Consider the following 19,658-nt stretch of genomic DNA (forward strand, 5'->3'; position numbering starts at 1 on the left):
GGTTTTTAACCACATCTTTCTACACTCCTCTCTTTGTCTACATTTCAAACTCAGAGGTAATCACCATGGGGGACTTTCTGCACTTGCCTGACCTCTGGGCCTGACATTTCAGTCAGCAATGCAATCATAAAAGGGAGCAAATTATGGGCTGCCACACAAGTGATTTGAGGAGGGTGGGGGTGGGGGATAAAGAACCCCTCTTCCAAGGACACTGAATTTCAGTACATGAAAGAAGCCCCTCTGCTCAGCATTCTGTCACATGCCAGGTTTCCCCAAATACGCTTGATTAACCTGTGCAGCGAGACAAATGTGAGTAAAGCTCCCTGCTCATTTTCTCTGCATTAACTGGTGCCTAGGTTAGACATAAATTTGTTTTACACTCAATCCTCTATATTTTATTGCTCCTCCAGTTCCAATTTTGGCACCACACTGTTTGGCACAGTCGACCATGTGGAATTAACAGATTATAAAAGGTCTTTTCTAGCAGTCGGCATTTGGCACAGCTGTACCTGCAATGCCCGTTCGGTCTCTGAAATCTACAGTAAATCCAGCTGTTCAAAGAGAAGAAACTCCAGGCACAGCTCTCCCATTTTTCTTGAACCTACTTAATTAACATAATGTCTGTGAGCAGTTTTCTCTGTGAAAATACACTTTCCACTCTTTGCCTCTAGGCCTTTCCCTCTAGAAAATATGGAACATAGTGAAACATTAAAAATGAACTAGTTTTCTCAGATGATCACATAATATAAAGTGAATGTGCTGTGCAGGTAAATAGCAGTGTGTGTATAGATAAACTGTACTCACATGGTTCAAGCTGTGATACTGCTAACTTGTGTTTGTCCTCATGTATAAATCAATTATGCGTATTTTATCTTTCATACAAACCCTCACAGTGAAGAATCATCTCAGTTGAATGTTGGGAAACCTGCTCGCGAGCCCCTCCACAATGTGCAGTTGGACCTCTCTTCTCTCTCCAAGCAGAAACTCATTGATTTTTTCCCTCTCAAACACACCTACTGTAACTATTACCTGTGTTGCTGCTTTAAAAGTCAAAATATGTCTTGCACGCTTCAGTAACTGGCAGATTTACTAGCATGGTGCACTCTTTTGTCTCAAGCCTCTCAGTGAAGCACGGTTGTAGCTGCCAAGTGATTTAAAAGGAGTGCACCTGCCCGAGTACAGAGGCACCCTTTAGTTCACAATGCTACACTGATGTGGTGATAATTCTCCCTTTTTATCTGTTTTTGTTTTTTGTGCAGAATGAAGCCGGTTCTTTGTCACTGCCAACCCAGCTTCAGATTGCAGATAGGAGTGTGATGGTGCCTAACATGTCCTTGGGGACATTTTAGCCTGTTGCACTCTTGTGTCTGAGTTTGTCATCTCCTGTGAAATCTGGTACTGCAAGATTTTTTGAAAGCCATTCACGATGGAGTGACTCATTTACAGCGTGATGATGTAAGCTCAGTGAAACTCGGTATAGAAATTGGGCTTGGTATCATTTAAAATGTTTTTAGAGTGGAGCCAAGACAATAGCTAAATATCCTTTTAAGCAATATTTCCATGACTAAATGTATAATGTCTCAACATACACAGCTATACAAGAACTTTGCCTACAAAGAGTCTGGCAACATCCCACTTTAAATCAATATGTTATCAAAGAAGACAAAGTAAGACGAAAGCTACTACAGTATGTTCTATGGACATATTTTGGTCAATGCTGGTATTGAGGATCCATACCCAAGCGCAGACAGAAAAACATTACTTGTGGATATTTTTGTACTTTATGTATAATTACTGATTCCTTGCATTATCTAAAAAGACAATGCTCTGCAGAAAGAGGGACTATAAAAGGTCACAAAGGGTCATCTTGAGCTTGAAATTTTAACTGTCATGTATTTTTAATCATGCACAGAGGAGGTCAAAATGACATGAATTGCTGTTGGCTGGACTCTCCTCCAGATGTTCATCAGCCCAGGCCTGCGGTTTGTTTTTGAACAATGACTCACTGACATACAGTGCCTCTTTCATAAAGAAGTCTATGTTCTTTCTCCCCTGCAGATGATTACTTGTATGACATTGGCCATCAGAGTACTGAGGCAGAACGTGAGGGCTAGGGTTACATGCAATACAGGGAATATGATGCACTTGATCAGAAATAATAATAATTATTATTATTACTATTATATTTAATGCATATGTAACAAAATCAAACAGACAATAAATAGGAGAGTGATATATGATTTTCATCCTGTTACCAAAAGGAAAATATTAACAATAAACAAAGACTTACAGTATATACTCAGAGGTTTATGTTTTTATAGCAGCTTTTATGGCGCTTTATGTCAACCAGAAATGGTGAGTCAAGTGAAGTAGTCCCCCCTCCAACCTATTATTCCTGGTCATGACATTACTGACATTTCCTTTGAATAGACGACGCTTTTAGGAGATAGGGAAAGAAGAAGCCATGTGGCTGAATTAAACATGAGAGAGGTTTAAGCACAGACCGTGATATGACTACCAAATCATTTGTCACAAAAGACACTGGGTGGGAGTAAAACTGTACCGTGTATTAACAGGAACAACAGCAGCAGCGGCGGCAGCAGCAGCAGCACCGCCCGCCCGGGATGCGAGTGCTGCAACAACCTCACTCGCGTGATTCCACAAACGGGCGTCACGCACATTATCCGGTTAATTTACATACATAACACCGCCCACGGGGACGAACATGATAATCTACCATCGATTGAAAGCTAACCGTGTGGAGGGGAGAAAAAAAACAGCAGGAAAAAGTTCGCAGGGGAGAGGGCTGATTTAAACCAAGCCAAGTGTTTCGACAGAGACGGACAGGGTTGACGGGGTGTTTGCCCCACTTTTGGACTGCGATATGGACGCTTTGAAATCCGCTGGAAGGGCGATTATACGGAGCCCCAGTATCGCCAAACAGTCGTGGGGTTCGGGCAGACATAAAAGTAAGTATTCAATTGCTCAATACATCAATACGAAGGCGCTAGCATGTGCTAATTTGGCTAAACCAAGCTAGCCTCGACGAGCAGCTAACATTACAACCGGCGTTTAACGTTACTTAGCGTTACTTTACAACTCGCCAGCTACAGTTGTTGGTCACAAAGTAGCTGTCAGTGTAGTAGATGTTTGACAGACCCAGCAACTCAAACGTGTCATAGCAGAACACTAGAGTGGCTAATTAAAGTCGTAAATGTTTTGTTATGCTTTTGAACTTGACTCTCAAACTGACAGCAGCGCCCCGCAGCTCGTAAACTGACTCCTGTTGAGGCTTTTGCGCACAGAGTAGCATGTTCATCACCCTAACTGGTTCCCCAAACCTCCAACTTGCCGGAATGAGTCGCTCAGTTGTGTAAACTGAGACTAAAGGCGGACTCGTATCATGAAAAAAAAAAAGTTTGAAGGTCTTGTGTGGAAATCCTGTTGTTGTCTGCCACGTCACTCTGCCAACCAACTGACTGACACGGCTTTGAAATGGACAACAGAGTCTCAGCAGCGGGGAGCTGAAAAATGCTGCGATGTGGACTCATGAGCGACAGGAGAGAGGAGCAGGAGAGACAGGAGTGAGAAGGCATGATAAAAAAAATGAGTGGTCGTCTTCCTGGCAAGGCTGTACAGTCCTAGCAACACACTGTTGCTAGGCGATACACTTTGTGAAACAAAAAATGAGTGGCTGTATATAAGGAGTGATGGATTAGATAGATAGATACTTTAATGTCATTGCATGTTAAACACAATGAAACTTGGTTGGGTGGCAATGGACTCCACTTAGCAGCATATATATGGTTGCGGGATCTTTTAAAAATCTTATAGAGTTGTCTAATTTAGCTCAAATTAGGGGTTTAATGATCATGAGAGCCACCTCAGGATTAGCTTGGGATTTCCCCCATGATGTCTGGCTTCAGCTGCTGCTCAGCACCCTCCAATGTGTACAGCCATCACCCAGGCATGATCACATTGACTATGCTGGCGTGGCTTTCACATGCAAACCCTTTTTATGTTTGCTTGTACAAAAGGGGAATGTCCCCTGCCTACTCACACCCCCTCCCCCCTCCCTCTTTTTTTAATTTCATAGACAATAGAGCAGTTGGCAGCGAGATGTCACACGTGCCGGTCAGTGCAATTGATGCTTTGTTTTGGTCCACTCCTCTCTGAGGGGGAGTGATGCACAATCAGCACGGCTTGTCCACATCTGACCAGGCAGTGGTCACAGAAGGCTAATGACCAATTAAATCGCTAATACAGGGAAGCTGAGGCTGGTGGCGAACTTTGCAACGACTCCACATTCAATCTGTGGCAAAAGTCAACCTCCTCACTTCTCTGTCGCTGCCACAAACAGACAGTCAAACAGCTGATCCTGTCAGTCATTTTGTATGTATCGCATCAGTTTCTCACAAAATAGGTTCCTCTTTTGTCTGTGATCAAGTGACTGTTCATCATCTTCTTTTTTTCCTAGATGTAATTTATAGGCTTAGCTCTGTTTGAGAAGGCACCAGTGTACTACAGTGTCATGAGTAGAAAGCAACTTGTTTTTATCTTGTAGTGTACTTGTTAGTTTCTGCTCTTTTCGCATGAGATGCATGCATTGTAATTTTAGACAGCAGGATAAAAATTGTGGGAATTCTTTGATAATGTGCCTTCATACTTGGGTTGTTTAACAAATGCGCTATTTTTAGTTTTAGACAGATCCATAATTTGAGGCAAAGTTTTGCCACATGTCTCACGTATAATTGTCTCTCCCTCCTGCGTGCGTGCGTGCGTGCGTGCGTGCGTGCGTGCGTGCGCGCGCGCGTGTGTGTGTGTGTGTAGGCTCGGCCTTGTCAAAGCAGCATATTCACATCTTTGGCATCTATCAGCACTGCATTCCTTTCACCCCACTGTCAGTTTTACATCACAACAGCTTCCAGTATTGTTTTCACCGAACTGCCCGGTGTCCTGTTGATGATCACTGCACACCAAAATAAAAGGCAACACAAATGTCTGTATGCCCTGCTTTTGCGGTTATGTGTCTCTGCACAGGCAAGAATGTGTCGGCTATGTCATTTCCTGCATGGTTTTAAACGGCTCAGTTGCTTTTTCGGCAGTCTGCTGAGCTGACAAAACCTTTTCACTGCACTGCCCTCTCATTACATCCAAATAGTTCCCATTTTTCAGAGGGGGGTAAATGGTATGCAACATCAACCATCTTTTTAGGTCATAAAGGCCCTGCTTTTCTGTCTTTGCCAATCTGAAAAGTGTGGGAGGCAGAAAATCCCTATCTGCATTGAAGAGAGACAGCTCCCTCCTACGTTCACGGTCAAGGAGCTGTCTTCTGTGCGGTTGTCAATATTGAAACGGCTAGATATCAGGATATCTGCTCAGCCGACACATGCAGGTGGGTAAAGGGAGAAGTGAGTCTGACCTTAAACACCTAAATGTGTTGTTGACACTTTCCCCTGAGGTGGTACCGGTGGGTGTAGCTGTCAACTAATTTGCATTTTGTGCATTAGCCTACTTAGATAGTGTCACTGCAGTGATAGAAGTTGAGGCTGGTTTTAAATAAAACATCTGTAGTTTCAACTTAAATGTCATAATGATTAATGGCAGACACAGCAGGCACTTCACTTTACAAGCAGGCAGCTGTTGGTCTGTATCCTCTCCGTGGCCTGCACTGGCCAACCCCCCCCTCCTGCACCTATGGCCCTGCTCTGACCAGTCAGTGGTATGTCCCCTACACAAAGTCATCCAAAGGCTGGTCAGGTTGTAATGGAGATTGCTTCCTGCAGGATTCCTTTATGGTGTTGTAAAGCTCTTATTGATTTATAGCCCTGTTGGGTCCTCTGTATCTCTAAAGCCGAGCTCAGACTACAGAAGTTTTAGGCCGATTTATCCTCAATTCACCCCTCCTGACAATCGGAGGAGAAATCTGGTCTGGGACCTTGGTCGGTACCGATTTTCGGCTTATTATCTGGTAATGTGAGGAATTTACAGATCCAATCTTAAACCTCCAGAACTGCTCACAGACTCATCGGAGCCACCCTGATAGTTTCAAACATGTTTGATGTTTAGGATTTTAAAATCTGGATGATTACGTCACTCCTTTCCAAGCGGGACCACAATAGCAAATGAGAGAGACATGTTCAAAAGGAGATGGAAGTGAATGAGAGGACTTTTGAAATAGCGACCACAAAGAAACAACAACAAGCTGTTGTACGGGTGTGTTGGACAGCTGAGATGGAGGAAAAGCTTGTCTATGTGGCAAGAATAAAACACGACTGCCCGTATAATGTGTCTTTTAAGACATATCATAACCGTACGGGCAAAGAGAAGCTTAACTAAAGCGAGTTTTACACCATGTCAGTCGCGATTTTGTTTACATCTACTTCCCCATGAGATCACATATGGTGGTGCATTGCTCTCTCTGGTGTGATAATCTTAATAATATCCTGTAGTGTGTAATGCGCCATTATTTTCAGATCTTGTAGTGTGTGCGTATTTGAGATTAGAGAGAAGAACATCTGAAGTTTCTCCTTATGTGCGTGATGCATAAGCTGCTTCTGTGTGTGTGTGTGTGTGTATGTGTGTAGTCAGTGCATGCAGTCACGTGTGAGTGAGTGTGTGTGTGTGTGGATCAGCTTGCACAATCATGCTTTGTCACTGTTTCTCCAAGAGGACTATTTTTCATCCTGCGGGGAAATAGATGTTTGACTTTCTCTTGCTTTAGCTGACACAGCAGGAAAAAAATATGATACTTTAAACATCACAATTATTATCATTACAGCAGTAACTGCATAGGCAAAAACGAGCACTAGATTGCAGAATTTGTGAAGAAAAAGTCGATCTATTTCCATCCGTCATATTGACCGCGCTATATTGCATCCAGTCGACTATGATTAGAAATGTACATCTGCTCTCATGCGTGTCTGTCGGCGCAGGATCTTGCCGTTATTATTTCAGAGTAAACATCATTTCCTTTTCCATGTAAACTGCAAAATTATCCCTATAAGATATTCAAATTAAAAAAACACATTTAATGGCAGAAACAAAATTATAAACACACTACTTGTAGAAAAAATTGCCCTCATATCGGTTTGTTACATGACAGTTTTCTTATGGAAGGAAATGAGTCTTTTCTTCGCCCCAGTTTTTAAAGTAGCGGCTTCTTTGAAAGACTAGGCCGTTCTGTTTAAGCCAGTGGGGAAGTCTGGGTCAGAGGCACTGTGGTTAACCAGTTCGCCTTCCTGGTAAGAAATAATTAATGTAATCTCCTTCGCCCATATGTCTAGACATATGGTCAATGTTTTAGTTCACAGTCCTTAAGCCTCATTGTCATGTCTTGGTGAAGTGACGACTGAGACCTTTTATAGCAAGGGGGGGAAAGCCTACAAATCCCAATTAAGTATATTTAGACAGCTATCTCAGCTTGGAAACAGTTACGTTGTTTGGTCGTTCTCTACTCTTCAGCAATTACAACTCCTTTCCTTTTAATCTGCTTTGAGCAAGTGAGGTAATGATTTGACAGGTACAACTGTGGGAATGCCAAGAACATTGTCTAAAGACTTTATTGGGCACCCACAGCAGCAAAAGAAGGTTCCAAGTTGTCAGTCAAGCTGTGGGGGTTGAGGAATGTCTTTGGGGTGTTTTGGCCAGTACTGATAAGCAACCTGTCCTTCCCCTCGCTCCACTTTAGTGAGCGTGTAATTCAAGTAAGACTTGCTTTTTTTTTTTTTTAGTGCCCACTCTAAAACGTTCCTCCTAAGAGCTTCACATGCTTTTGACTCAAAAACACATAATTGCATGGTGACTGTGTGAAAGAAGATGCAACAAAAAACCTATTTTTTTCTTCAGTTTTTTTTTTACGAAATCCCCATAGCTATTGCTTGGAAAAATCACTGTTTTGCTCTGTCAGTCACACAACACACCCTTTACCCTAAACTCACCTCGCATATGAAGTCTCTAGGAATGCAAGCCAGATGATTTTTCTTAATGGAAGATTCCTCTACATCTCATTGACCTGTCCCTCTCTCCTCCTGTTATTTCCTGCCAATGCCGTTATAATTACAGGTTTAAACATGTCTGCCAAGAAGCACATAAACATATTTGAGTGTTGATGCAGAGAAGGGCTTTCTGGATATCCACAGTTTGCAGAGACGTGCAAAGGAGCTGATATGCACAACTCCAAAACTGCATGTGTAAATCAGTGATCCCGTGTGTCAAACACCAACCGGTTGAACAAGAGGAATATTAATCAGCCCTCAGGGTAGTATGCAACCAAAACAAAGAGTCAGTCAAAGCAAACAACTGATTTATTTCTTTTTCAATTCATGCTGGGTTTTTTTTGCACTGGTTTGGTACAGCGGTCTTAACAGGTCATCTTGGTTTCTATATAAGGAGACCTGACCCAGGATCGGAGTTATGTCGTGTCCAAATTATATTAAGGCTAATTGGATCCAGGTAGGTTCCTGTTCTGTTGTCGTAGGTCTCAGGTCAGCGTGTCCGTCAACATGTCGAGTACCCAGGTGGATCCAGGCAGAGTCGCTACCAGCTATGATCAGGTGGTGCGTCATCATCATTCCAGAGGAAAAATGCTTTTAGGCTTTTTGAATGCTGTTAGTTAATTGGTGGCACATCATGCTTTTACCAGTTTTTGTGTTCTCCCTCTATTTAGGAGTGTTCAAGTCAGCAAAGTTCTGGATCAAGTCTAATTATCCTTGCATTTCAGACCTGTTCTGTCTGTCCTCTGTTTCCTCTCCAATGTGGTCTCTTCCTTTGTGAAAATTAATGTATGCATGTCAGGTTTGGGTAGATTTTCTACAGATTTAGACTTGTGAAGGCCCCTAGTTTAGGGCACACTGCTCCCCAGTGTTTTGTTTTTGAATTATGCACATGTTCATAGATTTGAAGATGCACCCAGCCCTCTGCATAAAAACGCATCCTTATTTGTCTGTTTTATCTGAGCTGCAGTAGATACAAGCTTCTCCTCTTTAGCATGGCTGTACTCGGAGTGCTCTAAGGATCAGTTTCATAACCCCGATTCTTGTTGTGAGTACATTCTGGCCTCAGCTGGTCATCAGCTGTAATCCCCGACTGGCATGATCACTCATTTCTCTTCGCTCTCCTCACTTTCCTTCTTTGAGTGGATTTAGCCAATGCTGAAAGACACGTGTCTCAGTGTTAGGATGGCTATAAGACTCTTATCCTCTGCAAATCCTTTCCTTTATCCAACTGGAATTGTTTTGAATGGTCATCAAATTAAAAACGGACTGCATCACAGTCATGCAACACTTCCCCTGTATCTTTGGGAATGCTCCACCACGGATATGTAAGAATATTTTAAGCCTGCTGGATAAGCCTGCTAAGATGAAACTAAAGGAGCATCCTGGTGCCTGAGGACAAAGAAAAGAGGACAGAGGCTGTAAGGGCATAACAGATCCCCACTGACTGTTCATCTTACTTACTTTGTATCGATTGTTCCTTTTAGTGAACTGGCCTGTCTTCTGCGGTCATTTGTACCTAATGCTGTTATTTGTGTATGTCACACAGAGAGACTTTGACCCGGGTCTCAGATAATATGTTAAACATTTCCTGTAATCTGCTCCACAGAAGCTGAAGTTAGGAGTAGGAACAATAGTACTAGATTAGTCTTTGTACGAGGCAGGGACAGTGACAGTCGCCCCATGTGTAGTAACACACTTTCCTTCCTTAACAATGCTTTTTCTCAGCCTTCTCACATAATGTCTGTCCATTGTTAGGCTTCGGCGATGTTGGTGCTCATCTCTTGACCTGCACTGGAACGAACAGCCTCAACAGGATATATAAGGTTACTAATTACATGGCTAAATGAGACTTAACCTCAAATGACAGTCTGCAGTAGAGATGTAGCACTTAACTTTTTCTGCGGCGTAGTTAGAGGTTGTCAAAGGCTCTCTCTCAACAAGCTCTGTACTCTGTATATCCCTCCAGGCATCTTTCTTCATCTGAGTCAGCAGTTTCTAAATTAGCCCAAAGTGTCCTGATTGGAATCTAATAATGCTGGAATAGGTCTTTTTTTTTTTTTTTTCTTTTTTTTTTTTTTTTTGCATGTCTTGTTGTTGTGAGATAAGAGGAGGTCATCTCGCCACAGGCGGAGGTCGACTCTGGCTTTAAATAGCTGAAGATTCACAAGCAAATGTTACTGTGGTAATTGCTTGCAGTTGGAGCTAAAGCTAAGTCATAGTAGTTGCCTACTGTTGATCTTTTAGACACTTGTTTGTGATTGGTCTTAGCAGACTATGACTTGCACATGTACACACAAACACATCTGAGCTGACCACGTGAAAGTCAGCCAGTTTTTCCTCAATATCCCAGGCAGACGCACATCTCCAACCAAAGCAAGAATCCAGTGGCTGTTACTCGCCAGATTTCTGCACTTGCTTCGCAGTGTGGCAGCAAGTGTGTTTTAGAGCAACAGAAGCCCCAGTGGAGATGTATTCATTTCCCCATCTTGTTCAGGAGAAGGCACGCAGGTGGGCAGGAGTGCGTCCAGCCAGTCCGAAAACAATGAGTCATTCACAGTTTGGGATCCAGAGGGGCTCAGATGAATGCGCCAGGATTCTCTCCTCTCACTCATTCACCAAAGCCAGTGCGACACCACATGCGGAGAGCTCTCAGTGCTCAGAGGCTCCTTTCAAATCTCAACAAAAGGGAAACTGTTGATATAGCAGGCTCGACTCGTGGAGCCTGCTGTGGAGTGCTGGGACTTTGACGATTGACCTGAGTCTTTATTTATTGTTTGTATAGCCCCTTTTCCACTACAAGGTAGCACCTCAAACGACTCTTCTCGCCTTTTTTTTTTGGTTTTCCATCGGGCAGAAGTTGTGGATAGTACCTGGTACCTGGTACTTTTTTTTTGGTATCATCTCTGTCGAGGTTCCAAGCGAGCTGAGCCGATATTAAAAGGTGACATGAAACACTGCAGACCACTGATTGATCAGTCATCTCTGTCATTCACTGATCTCTCTCTCTCTCTCTACCGCTGCTCCCTCTCCTCACTCCATCACTGCCGTGCCGTCTCTCTCTCTCTCTCTCTCTGCTTGCTTTCGCTCCTCAGCTAAAAAAAATTCACACATGCAGAGGAGGAAAATGAAACTAAGAGCGTCCGTCTCCACAGTAAATGATCTGCTGAGTGTTTGATGGTTATTTATTTGTGCTTTGGAACGTAACTGCCTTGAAACAATCAGAAAATAACGTTTTATTTCTCTCATTCACAGGCTTTCTCTCCACCATCGCTCTCTCTCTCTCACTCTCTCTCTCTCGCTCACTCGTGCTCTCAGCTCACTCGCACTCTCTTTTTCTCTCATCTTTTTTTAAAATGAGTCGGGAAGCCGACAACAAAGTCTAACTTTTAACGTTATCAAACGAAGAGAAATGTCCTGATCTCATCCTAAACTGGTACTAAATCGATACTAGAGTACTTGTTTTATGATTGAAGAGGTACACAAGTTTAAGTAGCTGCGCCGTGTGTGTTTGATCAATCAGCGATGGTCATACCCCGACCCACACTGAGGGGGTGCTGCAATGGAAAACGAACTCTAAAAAAGTAAAGCGAGTCCAGAAGAATAGTCGAGCTGGTACCATGTAGTGGACAAACGGCATATGTTTAAACCAGGCTGGGCCACTTCTTTCCTGCTAGTCCTCCTCCCATCTACCCCTAGAATCCCCAAATAATAATTCACGACAGACTCGGTTGAATATCTAACTGCTCCAACTGATTTCAACACTGCAGCGCCTCACTCATGTACTCACAGCTTTACTAACTCGATCCGGTGTCACTTGTAGAATAATGTCAGCAACAAGGATGTGAAAAGATTTTCCCAGATGCTGCTAGAACATTAACTCATACTGTCTGACATAATGGCACTAAGTCCGACTCAGTCACGCCAAAGTCGTGTCATCTGGTCAGCTTTGTGATTGACGAATCGGTTTTGCGTTGAGAACTGTGACGACGGAGAGGAAGAGTGGACATTTTCATCTTCAATTCATCCTTGTCTGCTGGAGAGTTATATATTGTGTTCAGGGAAACATTTTCATCCATTTTCCAGCAGAGAAACACTATTAATGTTAGCTGGAAGCAAGCTAGATCACAGTGATGAAATGAAAAGTTGTCAGGATGGCACTGTGATTTGTGTTTTTTTATGCCTGTATTGCTGCATGCATCTCTCTCCCTCTCTGCTACCCCCAGAGTATTAACTTCATTATTTAGCAGGCATTCACAGCATAGCGGAGCACTCCTGCTGTTTCCACGGTGATTAAACTGTTGCACACCCCCCCCCCCCCACCCCACCCCCCCCAATTGTCCATTACATTTGTTGTATGAAGGGTTTTGCGTTTGTGAATTTATGGTGGGAAATTTTGACTCGCTGCTTTCATTTACATTACCTCACTTCCTATTTCCCTTTTATCTGCTTGTTCTTCATTTATGAACGTCTCGATGCCTCTGCCTGTCTTCTCTCCCTCCCCCTCCATCCGTCTGTCCGTTGTCTTCCCTTCTTAAGGCCAGGAAGAGCAGATCATCTCTCCTCATTATTGTCACTGTCACTGGCTGTTAACAGGGATCGTGATAGCGATCCTCTCTGACCCTCCCGTGTCCAAATCGCCAGCTTCATTTTCTGTGTGCTCGCTTTGACCAAAATACCCGCCACCGCCACATCCACCACCCTTCTCATGCTCTAGTGCTGCACAGGCTCAGCCCTCAAATCCCTTTTGATTATAATTCCTGAGTAGTGGTTGACCAATATGGGTTTTCCATGGCCGATATTCAGAGAGCAGGGTGGCCAATATATAATGCCGATATCATGTTGTTTTTTTTTGTTTTGTTTGTTGTTGTTTTTGCATCTGATAAAATACAACAATTTAATAATAATAACAAATGAGACACAAAATTTCTGAACTTAAATGAACATTTATTTGACACTAATGTTATTGTCTGCATTGTCTCTGTTTGCTTAAGTATATCTGTGCAGTGCATTTATTTTAAATTGAAAAAATGATCAACTAAATAAATGTCCACAGGTAGTCAAAAAACTAAAGATTGTAAAAAAACAAACAAAAAAAACAACAACTTATGAATGAAAAATAAAGTTTTAGTGCACTTAACAACAGCATTTATAAGCAGATAGTAGCATCTACTTGTTTCTGAGAGAGAATGAAAATGTGTAAAGTTAAAGAAATAAAAAATAAATAAACAATGTTAGTGCACACAGTAGCATCTCTTTGTTTGTGGTCCCTAACCCTAACCAAGCGGCAACCTCAGGGGTTGTTAAAATGAAGCCAATGCAGAAGTGCCAAAAACTGCACTTCCTCAAATGGTAACTTGAGGCTGGCTCCAAAAGCAAGTCAATCCCTCGAGACCCCCCATTTTTTTATAACTCACCCGTTTAAATTTTATTAAACCGTAAAGTTATGCATAATGAAGGACATGGCTGCTTTGAGTGACAGGTCCGCCAGCTGCTAGGTGGCTTGTTTCAGCCATTCGGCCGGCCTATGTGCCTATTTTTGATTGGCTGGGAGTTACATAGCGTCACGCACTGCCAAAATGGCGACGGCCGGAGCGGCTCACTTTGAACTTCAGAACCGCTCTTCAGAAACCAACAGGTGACGTCACGGTAACTATGTCCATATTTTTATACAGTCTATGACCCTAACTCAACCAAGATGGCGTCGTGCTAGGTTGCTTCCATTTCATGGGGCCTTTAAAGAAGAGTCTAAGACCATTCTAGTGCGTTTTCCTCCACTACGGTCTTGTGTATGCACTAGAGGAGTTAACTGACCACAGCTTGGCCTGACACTCAGAGCTCTCTGACAACAGAAAGACTGACTGACTGGATTTCTGCCCCCACAGCTCCAGTAATAACCTGCCTGAAATCTGAGAAATATTGGCCATTGTTGGTAGTACACAGTATAGTTTATAATAATTATGTTTGGGACTCCTACACTTTCATAATTTGCATATCTGAGAAAAATCAGGGGGAATACAACAGGAGTGATATGGTGTACGCTAGTGGTGTAATGGAACGTAGTTGATCGTGATCCGTACCACAGTTTGGCAGGCATGTGAACTGTGGATTGATTGCAAAATTTAATGTCTCATTGGAGACAAAGTAAACAAACTGCTGTAGCCAGTCATGGACAGACAGCGTGTCGCTAACAGGGATTTTGAAGAGCAGGCATCTAACAGGTCCGAAGTGACATCTGCAGGTATGTTTACGAGCTGTTTAATGTGCTGCAGCTAAGCTGAGCACTTTTCCCCGGTGAATGTTTGTTTGGTGGCTCATTCAACAAGCTAAGCTGCAAGACAAGACGTGTGTTCATGTTTGTAAGTTATCATCAAGTTTTGATGATGTGGACACAGGCTGTTGTTTCATTCACTACCATGTTTTAAGGAGGAAGGTATCATGCCTCATATTGCACTTTAACAGTTGAGTATTGAATATATTATATATTTTAAGATTTTATTTAAACTTTGGACATCTTGAATGTTTTTTTTTTTCCATTTAAGCCCATGGGTAAAAGTTGCTTTAAGTGTTTTACAGAATAAATGCAAAGTTATATTTGTTTTGTTTTTTTCTGCCGATCTGAAAAATGATCTGATCTGTGACTCAAAACCGTGATACGATCTGAACTGTGAGTTTTGTGATCCGTTGCACGCTTAGTGTACACCCAGTCTCGAATAATGCTCATAGTTTCTTTTTATTGATTTGTTTGTCATTTTCACACCACAGAAATCTGCTGAAACACAGACCACAGGTTTTAATTTGAAATGTGTTTTAACACATTCTGACATTGTCATGCAGTCAAGAATACACTCAATCACACTTCTTGTGCAGAAGTATATTGCTTTAGTGACCTGTTATCACACTCGTCTATGGTAGCATTCAATCCAGAAGTCAGATGTCCCTGTATTATTAAACCTTTTGTCTCCTCAGTTGACAAAGGTTTAATAATACAGTGTGATATATAGATTTTTAATGTTTGTAGACTTGTACTAGTTCAGATGAGGTGAACTGCAGAGAGAGGAAGTATCTGCTTGTATTTTCTTTGTTCCCCTCCTGGCTGAGCCTCGCCGGTGGAGTGTTGAGACTTGTCTGAAGCAGGAGGAGACACAGGCAGGAGACACAGGGGATGGGACTAAGTTTCCATCTGACTGGCAGAGTGGAGTTCACACTGGCTGTGTGATTACAGGCTGATTACGCTTCAGTGAGTGGATGCCAATGGGGTTTTGTTTTGTTGAGGGTTCTAAGTATGGCAAACTGCTACACTAACAGTTATCCCAGCACAAACTAAACATCAAATGTGTAATTATAGACAGTTATGTGTTGTAGTTGCACAATATCATTCCAAAACTAGACCAAAGGTAACAAGAACAGTTTTATTTTTCTGAAGCATATGAGAAAAATTAGTCCCTGAAATTCTTTCCTTGGAAAGAGATATAATTACTCATGCTTAGAGTGGTTAGTGATATAAAACAATTTATAAGGAGCAATAAAACAATGTTCAGTTAAGTTACCATTTCCTGTCTCTTGAGTTTTTCCTTGTGTGCTGAGATTTTGTGGAGCCTTTCCTTGTCTTGGAGAGCATGGGCAGGGTCAAGAATCCCATTGAGACCTTGTATGTGAAATTGGGCAGTACAAATAAACAGAGACCTTTTCTGGGTCAAAAATGTCTCATGATTTGAGCAACTGTAGACTTTAGGCCTTTCTCAATACAGAGTACACCAAGTTTCGACTTGTGTGTGTGCACTTGGGAGTTCAAACTTGGCAAGTTGAACTTGGGAGGGGAGGATGAACACTGAATGTACACTTGCACAACAGCATTATTGCTGCTTAGCTTAGCTTAGCCTGGCTCCAGTCTTCACACTTCAACATAACTAAATAATCTCCAATAAAGTAAATAAAGTAATTGCCCAATAAAAAATATGGACCTTAACTTGGCTTTTAGACAAACTAATTTGGCATCACAAAATACTGATTTTGACTTTAAGACCGATGTTTGTCTTTTTTATTTTCAAGTAGTACTTATTTTTGTGAAATTGTTTACTTATAAAATACTTTTTATAGATGTATAAACTGGTAATTTCTCACTTGGAAAGAATATGAAAACTTAATATGGTGACAGAATAACAGCTGTGGGACAAAAATGATAACATTTGTGATTCTGGCTCAAATTCTCCACCATCAAACTGGTTGGCAAGAAATGCATGCTGGCATGTGTGTTTTTCCCCAAGTTCAGACTAGTCGGTTCCCAAAGCCTCTTAGACAACACGGGTGGAGAGAGAGCACCTCAGGTCATTTGGACAGCACTTTACTCGGTGGAACAATTCTTGGGCCGTGACTGATGAAGTTTCACAAGCCCAAGAGAACAGAGAGGAGTACAGACAGGAATGATGATTGAGAAAGGCCTAGTGTGTCTCATGAGGTCATCGTATTTAAATCCTCCAGCTGTGTGGATATTGTATATGTTCATGAATATTCATAAATGTCCAAGGTTGCCTAAGGAACTCAGATGTGAATTGTGTTTTAGACTCAAGTCTTTTTGTTTGTATATTTTCATGCAAGAGCCCTGCAACAGAGCAAAGGGGATTCTCACTATTCTGTTTGAGCACGTTACTATAACTAATTCTTTATTTAGAAGACCCCCTTATCGAGTCTAATTTGGGAGTTAATCCAAGGTTGACAGATGCTGGGAGAGATCATTTCTTATTTTTCAACCCCCCCCTCCCCTCTAATCATTTGGCAGTCAACCAGCTGATATTTGTTTTGCTTCTGTTCAGCGACTTTTCCCCTACAAAAGTTCCCTGGTCTGGCATGAGCCTCTCTGTTGTAGTATAGTTGATATTTACGTGATGGTTTATGTGTGTGTGTGTGTGTGTAAGCTGGGCAGCTGTAAAAAGTTTTCCAGAGGATCAACGTTCAGGCACCTGGCCTTGCAAAGACTTGCAGATCAGGAGCCAGAACAAGGCCGAATGAACCCCTCTGGTTCATTATCCACACTATTCTTTGAAGATGATTGGCTAATTAAACACCCACACCTCTTTTTTTTTTTTTTGCTCACTGATGTTGGCAACAGCTGCAGCCCTCTACCTGCCCCCCCCCTTCCAGTCCTACCCCCTTGCACTCAGCAAACATCAGTGCTCCTTTGCGTGCTCTCTCTGGCTTATTTACAGGCAGTGCCACCCAGGCGAGCAGCGTTCACTGACCAGCCAGAGCTCCAGCGTAGCCAAGAAGCCTTTGAAGTTTGCTCTAATCAGCACCCCAGCTGCAGAGAGCTGCCATGGAGGGGGGTTGGTGGTGCTGGTGGTGGGTGGGGGGTGGGGGGGTTGGTTGTATGAATGCAAATGTGACCAGTATGAAAATGGATTATTACTCCATACAAAGCAGCACTCACTGGGTAAATACACCACTCTAAAAATGGGTTCGGCTCATGAATTGCTCATTTGAACTGTCAACATGTTTTTTTGTTTTTTGAAGAAAGGTGTTGTTTCGTTTCATCGCTCACTGAAACTACCACAGTGAGACCGAGTGTTTTTCTTCTTCTTCTTCTTTTTTGCGGCTTACTCTTCCTGAAATAGAATACTCATCTGTGCCTTCTGTTTTCACACTGGGCTAAATATTTCTCATCATCTGTGTAGTCCAGTCTTTCAGTAGCCTCCTTAGTATTTCTTGCGACGGGGGATTCCTAACACTCTGCAGTCAGGGTGAACTGCTGCTCATCCCTAGAGACCTCCTGCGAGCAAGCATTAGTATGGGCAGTCGAAGCACGGGGGCTAACTCCTGATATCTTTGCTGGACCAACACAAGCCGGCTGGTGCTGCTGCGTGTGTTATGTGAATGACATCTCTCCTAAGCCTTGAATCACTCAGAGCATCTTCAAAGCACATCTGACAGATTGTTGAAATTCAGTGGAGCAGACCTGTCAGCAGCATTGCCTTTTTGTAAACACCCTGAAAATCTCTGGACTTGAGCGTTCACTGTTGCTTTTGTGAACACAAGCACGAACCGAAGGTTAGAAATGCCATGGTAGCTGAGGTTAAGCCTGCAACACTCCCCATCATGTTTGTGTAACTGTCTGCAAATGTTCTAAGTGGCTACACCTCATAATGGACATTTATAGTCCACTAGGACCACTTGGTAACTTGATTTAGGTCACGAATAGCATGTGGTGATTCCTCGCCACAGATTATATTACAGTAAGGGTGCTACTTATCCAGGCACTAATGTAACTACAGGATCAGCAGAGGAGGACAGCTTGATCTGTTCCCCACACTTAGGAGCTTGGAGACCTTGACCTTAGAGTGGGTGTTCACTGTCAGCCTCACCCATTACTTAAGTATGGGTTTGGTTAGAGCTGCATTTTTAGACCATTAAAACCATTCCCCACAACCACTCAGGCTTGACATGGTTTGGCTGGATAAGAAATGAACGTTATAGTTATGAGTCTGCTGCTGTCCCCAAATGGTTTATGTTTCCTAAATGATTAGGTTCTTAAGCCAAATGATAGTGTTCACAAAGAATAAATGCATTCAAAAAGCTTTAAAAGTCCTTCACTTGCTGGGCTGAGTAATGGCTATTTTTTCAGGTTAACTGTATTGTGCAGCTGTCAATCACAACAATTCACAATACGTCATTGTATCTTTGATTTCCGGAAAAAGCAAATATAATTTGAAATGCCAATCAATAATATTTCACCGTTGACATGAGGAAGCAAGTAGCACATTTTTACTGCACTGAGGATGAGGTTGTCAATGAAAAAATATATATAAGAAATTTTATTATAAAAATAAAGAGAATAAACTTAATAAAAATAAACCTAAACCTTTTTTTGGGTGCCAGCATATAAAAACCATTATCGATTAAACAGCAGATTATTTTCTCTCTCTATTGTTTGGTCAATAAAATATCAGAAATCAGACAAAATATCCATCACACTTTCCCAGAGTCCAAGTTTACAGAATTTAAATGTTTTGTTTTTACTGACTAATGTTCAAAAACACCCAGATATTCAATGTACTATCATATAAGATCAGCAAAACAAGTAAACATTCACATTTGAGAAATGGGAACCAGTGATATGAATTTAAAAAAAAAAAAAAAGACGACGACAATAAAGCAACTAACACAATGGTGGCCGATTAGTTTTCCCATGAGTATTGGAAAGCACTCTTCTTACCGTTCATAATTGGCTGCACATCTCTTTGCACAAAAACACTTCTGTTTAGATCACTCTGAAGGTACTGGGTGCCATGAAGACCACCCAAGAGGGAGGGGGTTTTATTGATGGCTATGTCTTCTGATGGGCCTTTTTAGGAGACAAATGGATCCCTCTGACCCCCGCTAGCTCTCTCACCACATAGTTGCAAGTCCATAAAGCTTTTATGGGCTTCAAGATTACTGATATTTTCAACTTCCTCTCTGAGATTTTGTTCCTGCTTTGGCTTTATTGAAAAAAAAGAATTGTACAGCTGGTTATTTGAGTTTGGTCAGTGTGATCTGAAATGTTGCTGAGTGTAAAAGAACTAGTATTGACTGTTATTGCAGTGTAATTCATTTGCATGTGTCACCATGAAACAGGAAGTTGTGGTGACTAGAATGTACAGTGCCCAATCTGCCCCAAATTTCTCATGC

At 42.1% G+C, this 19,658-nt stretch overlaps 1 protein-coding gene across 5 annotated transcripts in view; it reads left to right on the plus strand.

The window, feature by feature from the left end:
• The first annotated feature begins 2,591 nt into the window (after window positions 1-2,591).
• The window catches only part of ldlrap1b (low density lipoprotein receptor adaptor protein 1b), a 37,024-nt gene continuing 19,957 nt past the window's right edge, over window positions 2,592-19,658 (plus strand). For 2 of the 5 annotated variants that reach the window (XM_067613414.1, XM_067613418.1), the window contains exon 1: window positions 2,594-2,969. In XM_067613414.1, the coding sequence (XP_067469515.1) occupies window positions 2,885-2,969 (85 nt within the window). In that variant the 5' untranslated portion in view covers window positions 2,594-2,884. Of the gene's footprint in view, window positions 2,970-19,658 lie in introns of all 5 variants that reach the window. The other 3 variants (XM_067613417.1, XM_067613415.1, XM_067613413.1) reach the window with 3 other exon arrangements.

Source organism: Thunnus thynnus, chromosome 16, assembly GCF_963924715.1.
Source record: "Thunnus thynnus chromosome 16, fThuThy2.1, whole genome shotgun sequence".
Lineage (NCBI taxonomy): Eukaryota > Metazoa > Chordata > Actinopteri > Scombriformes > Scombridae > Thunnus > Thunnus thynnus.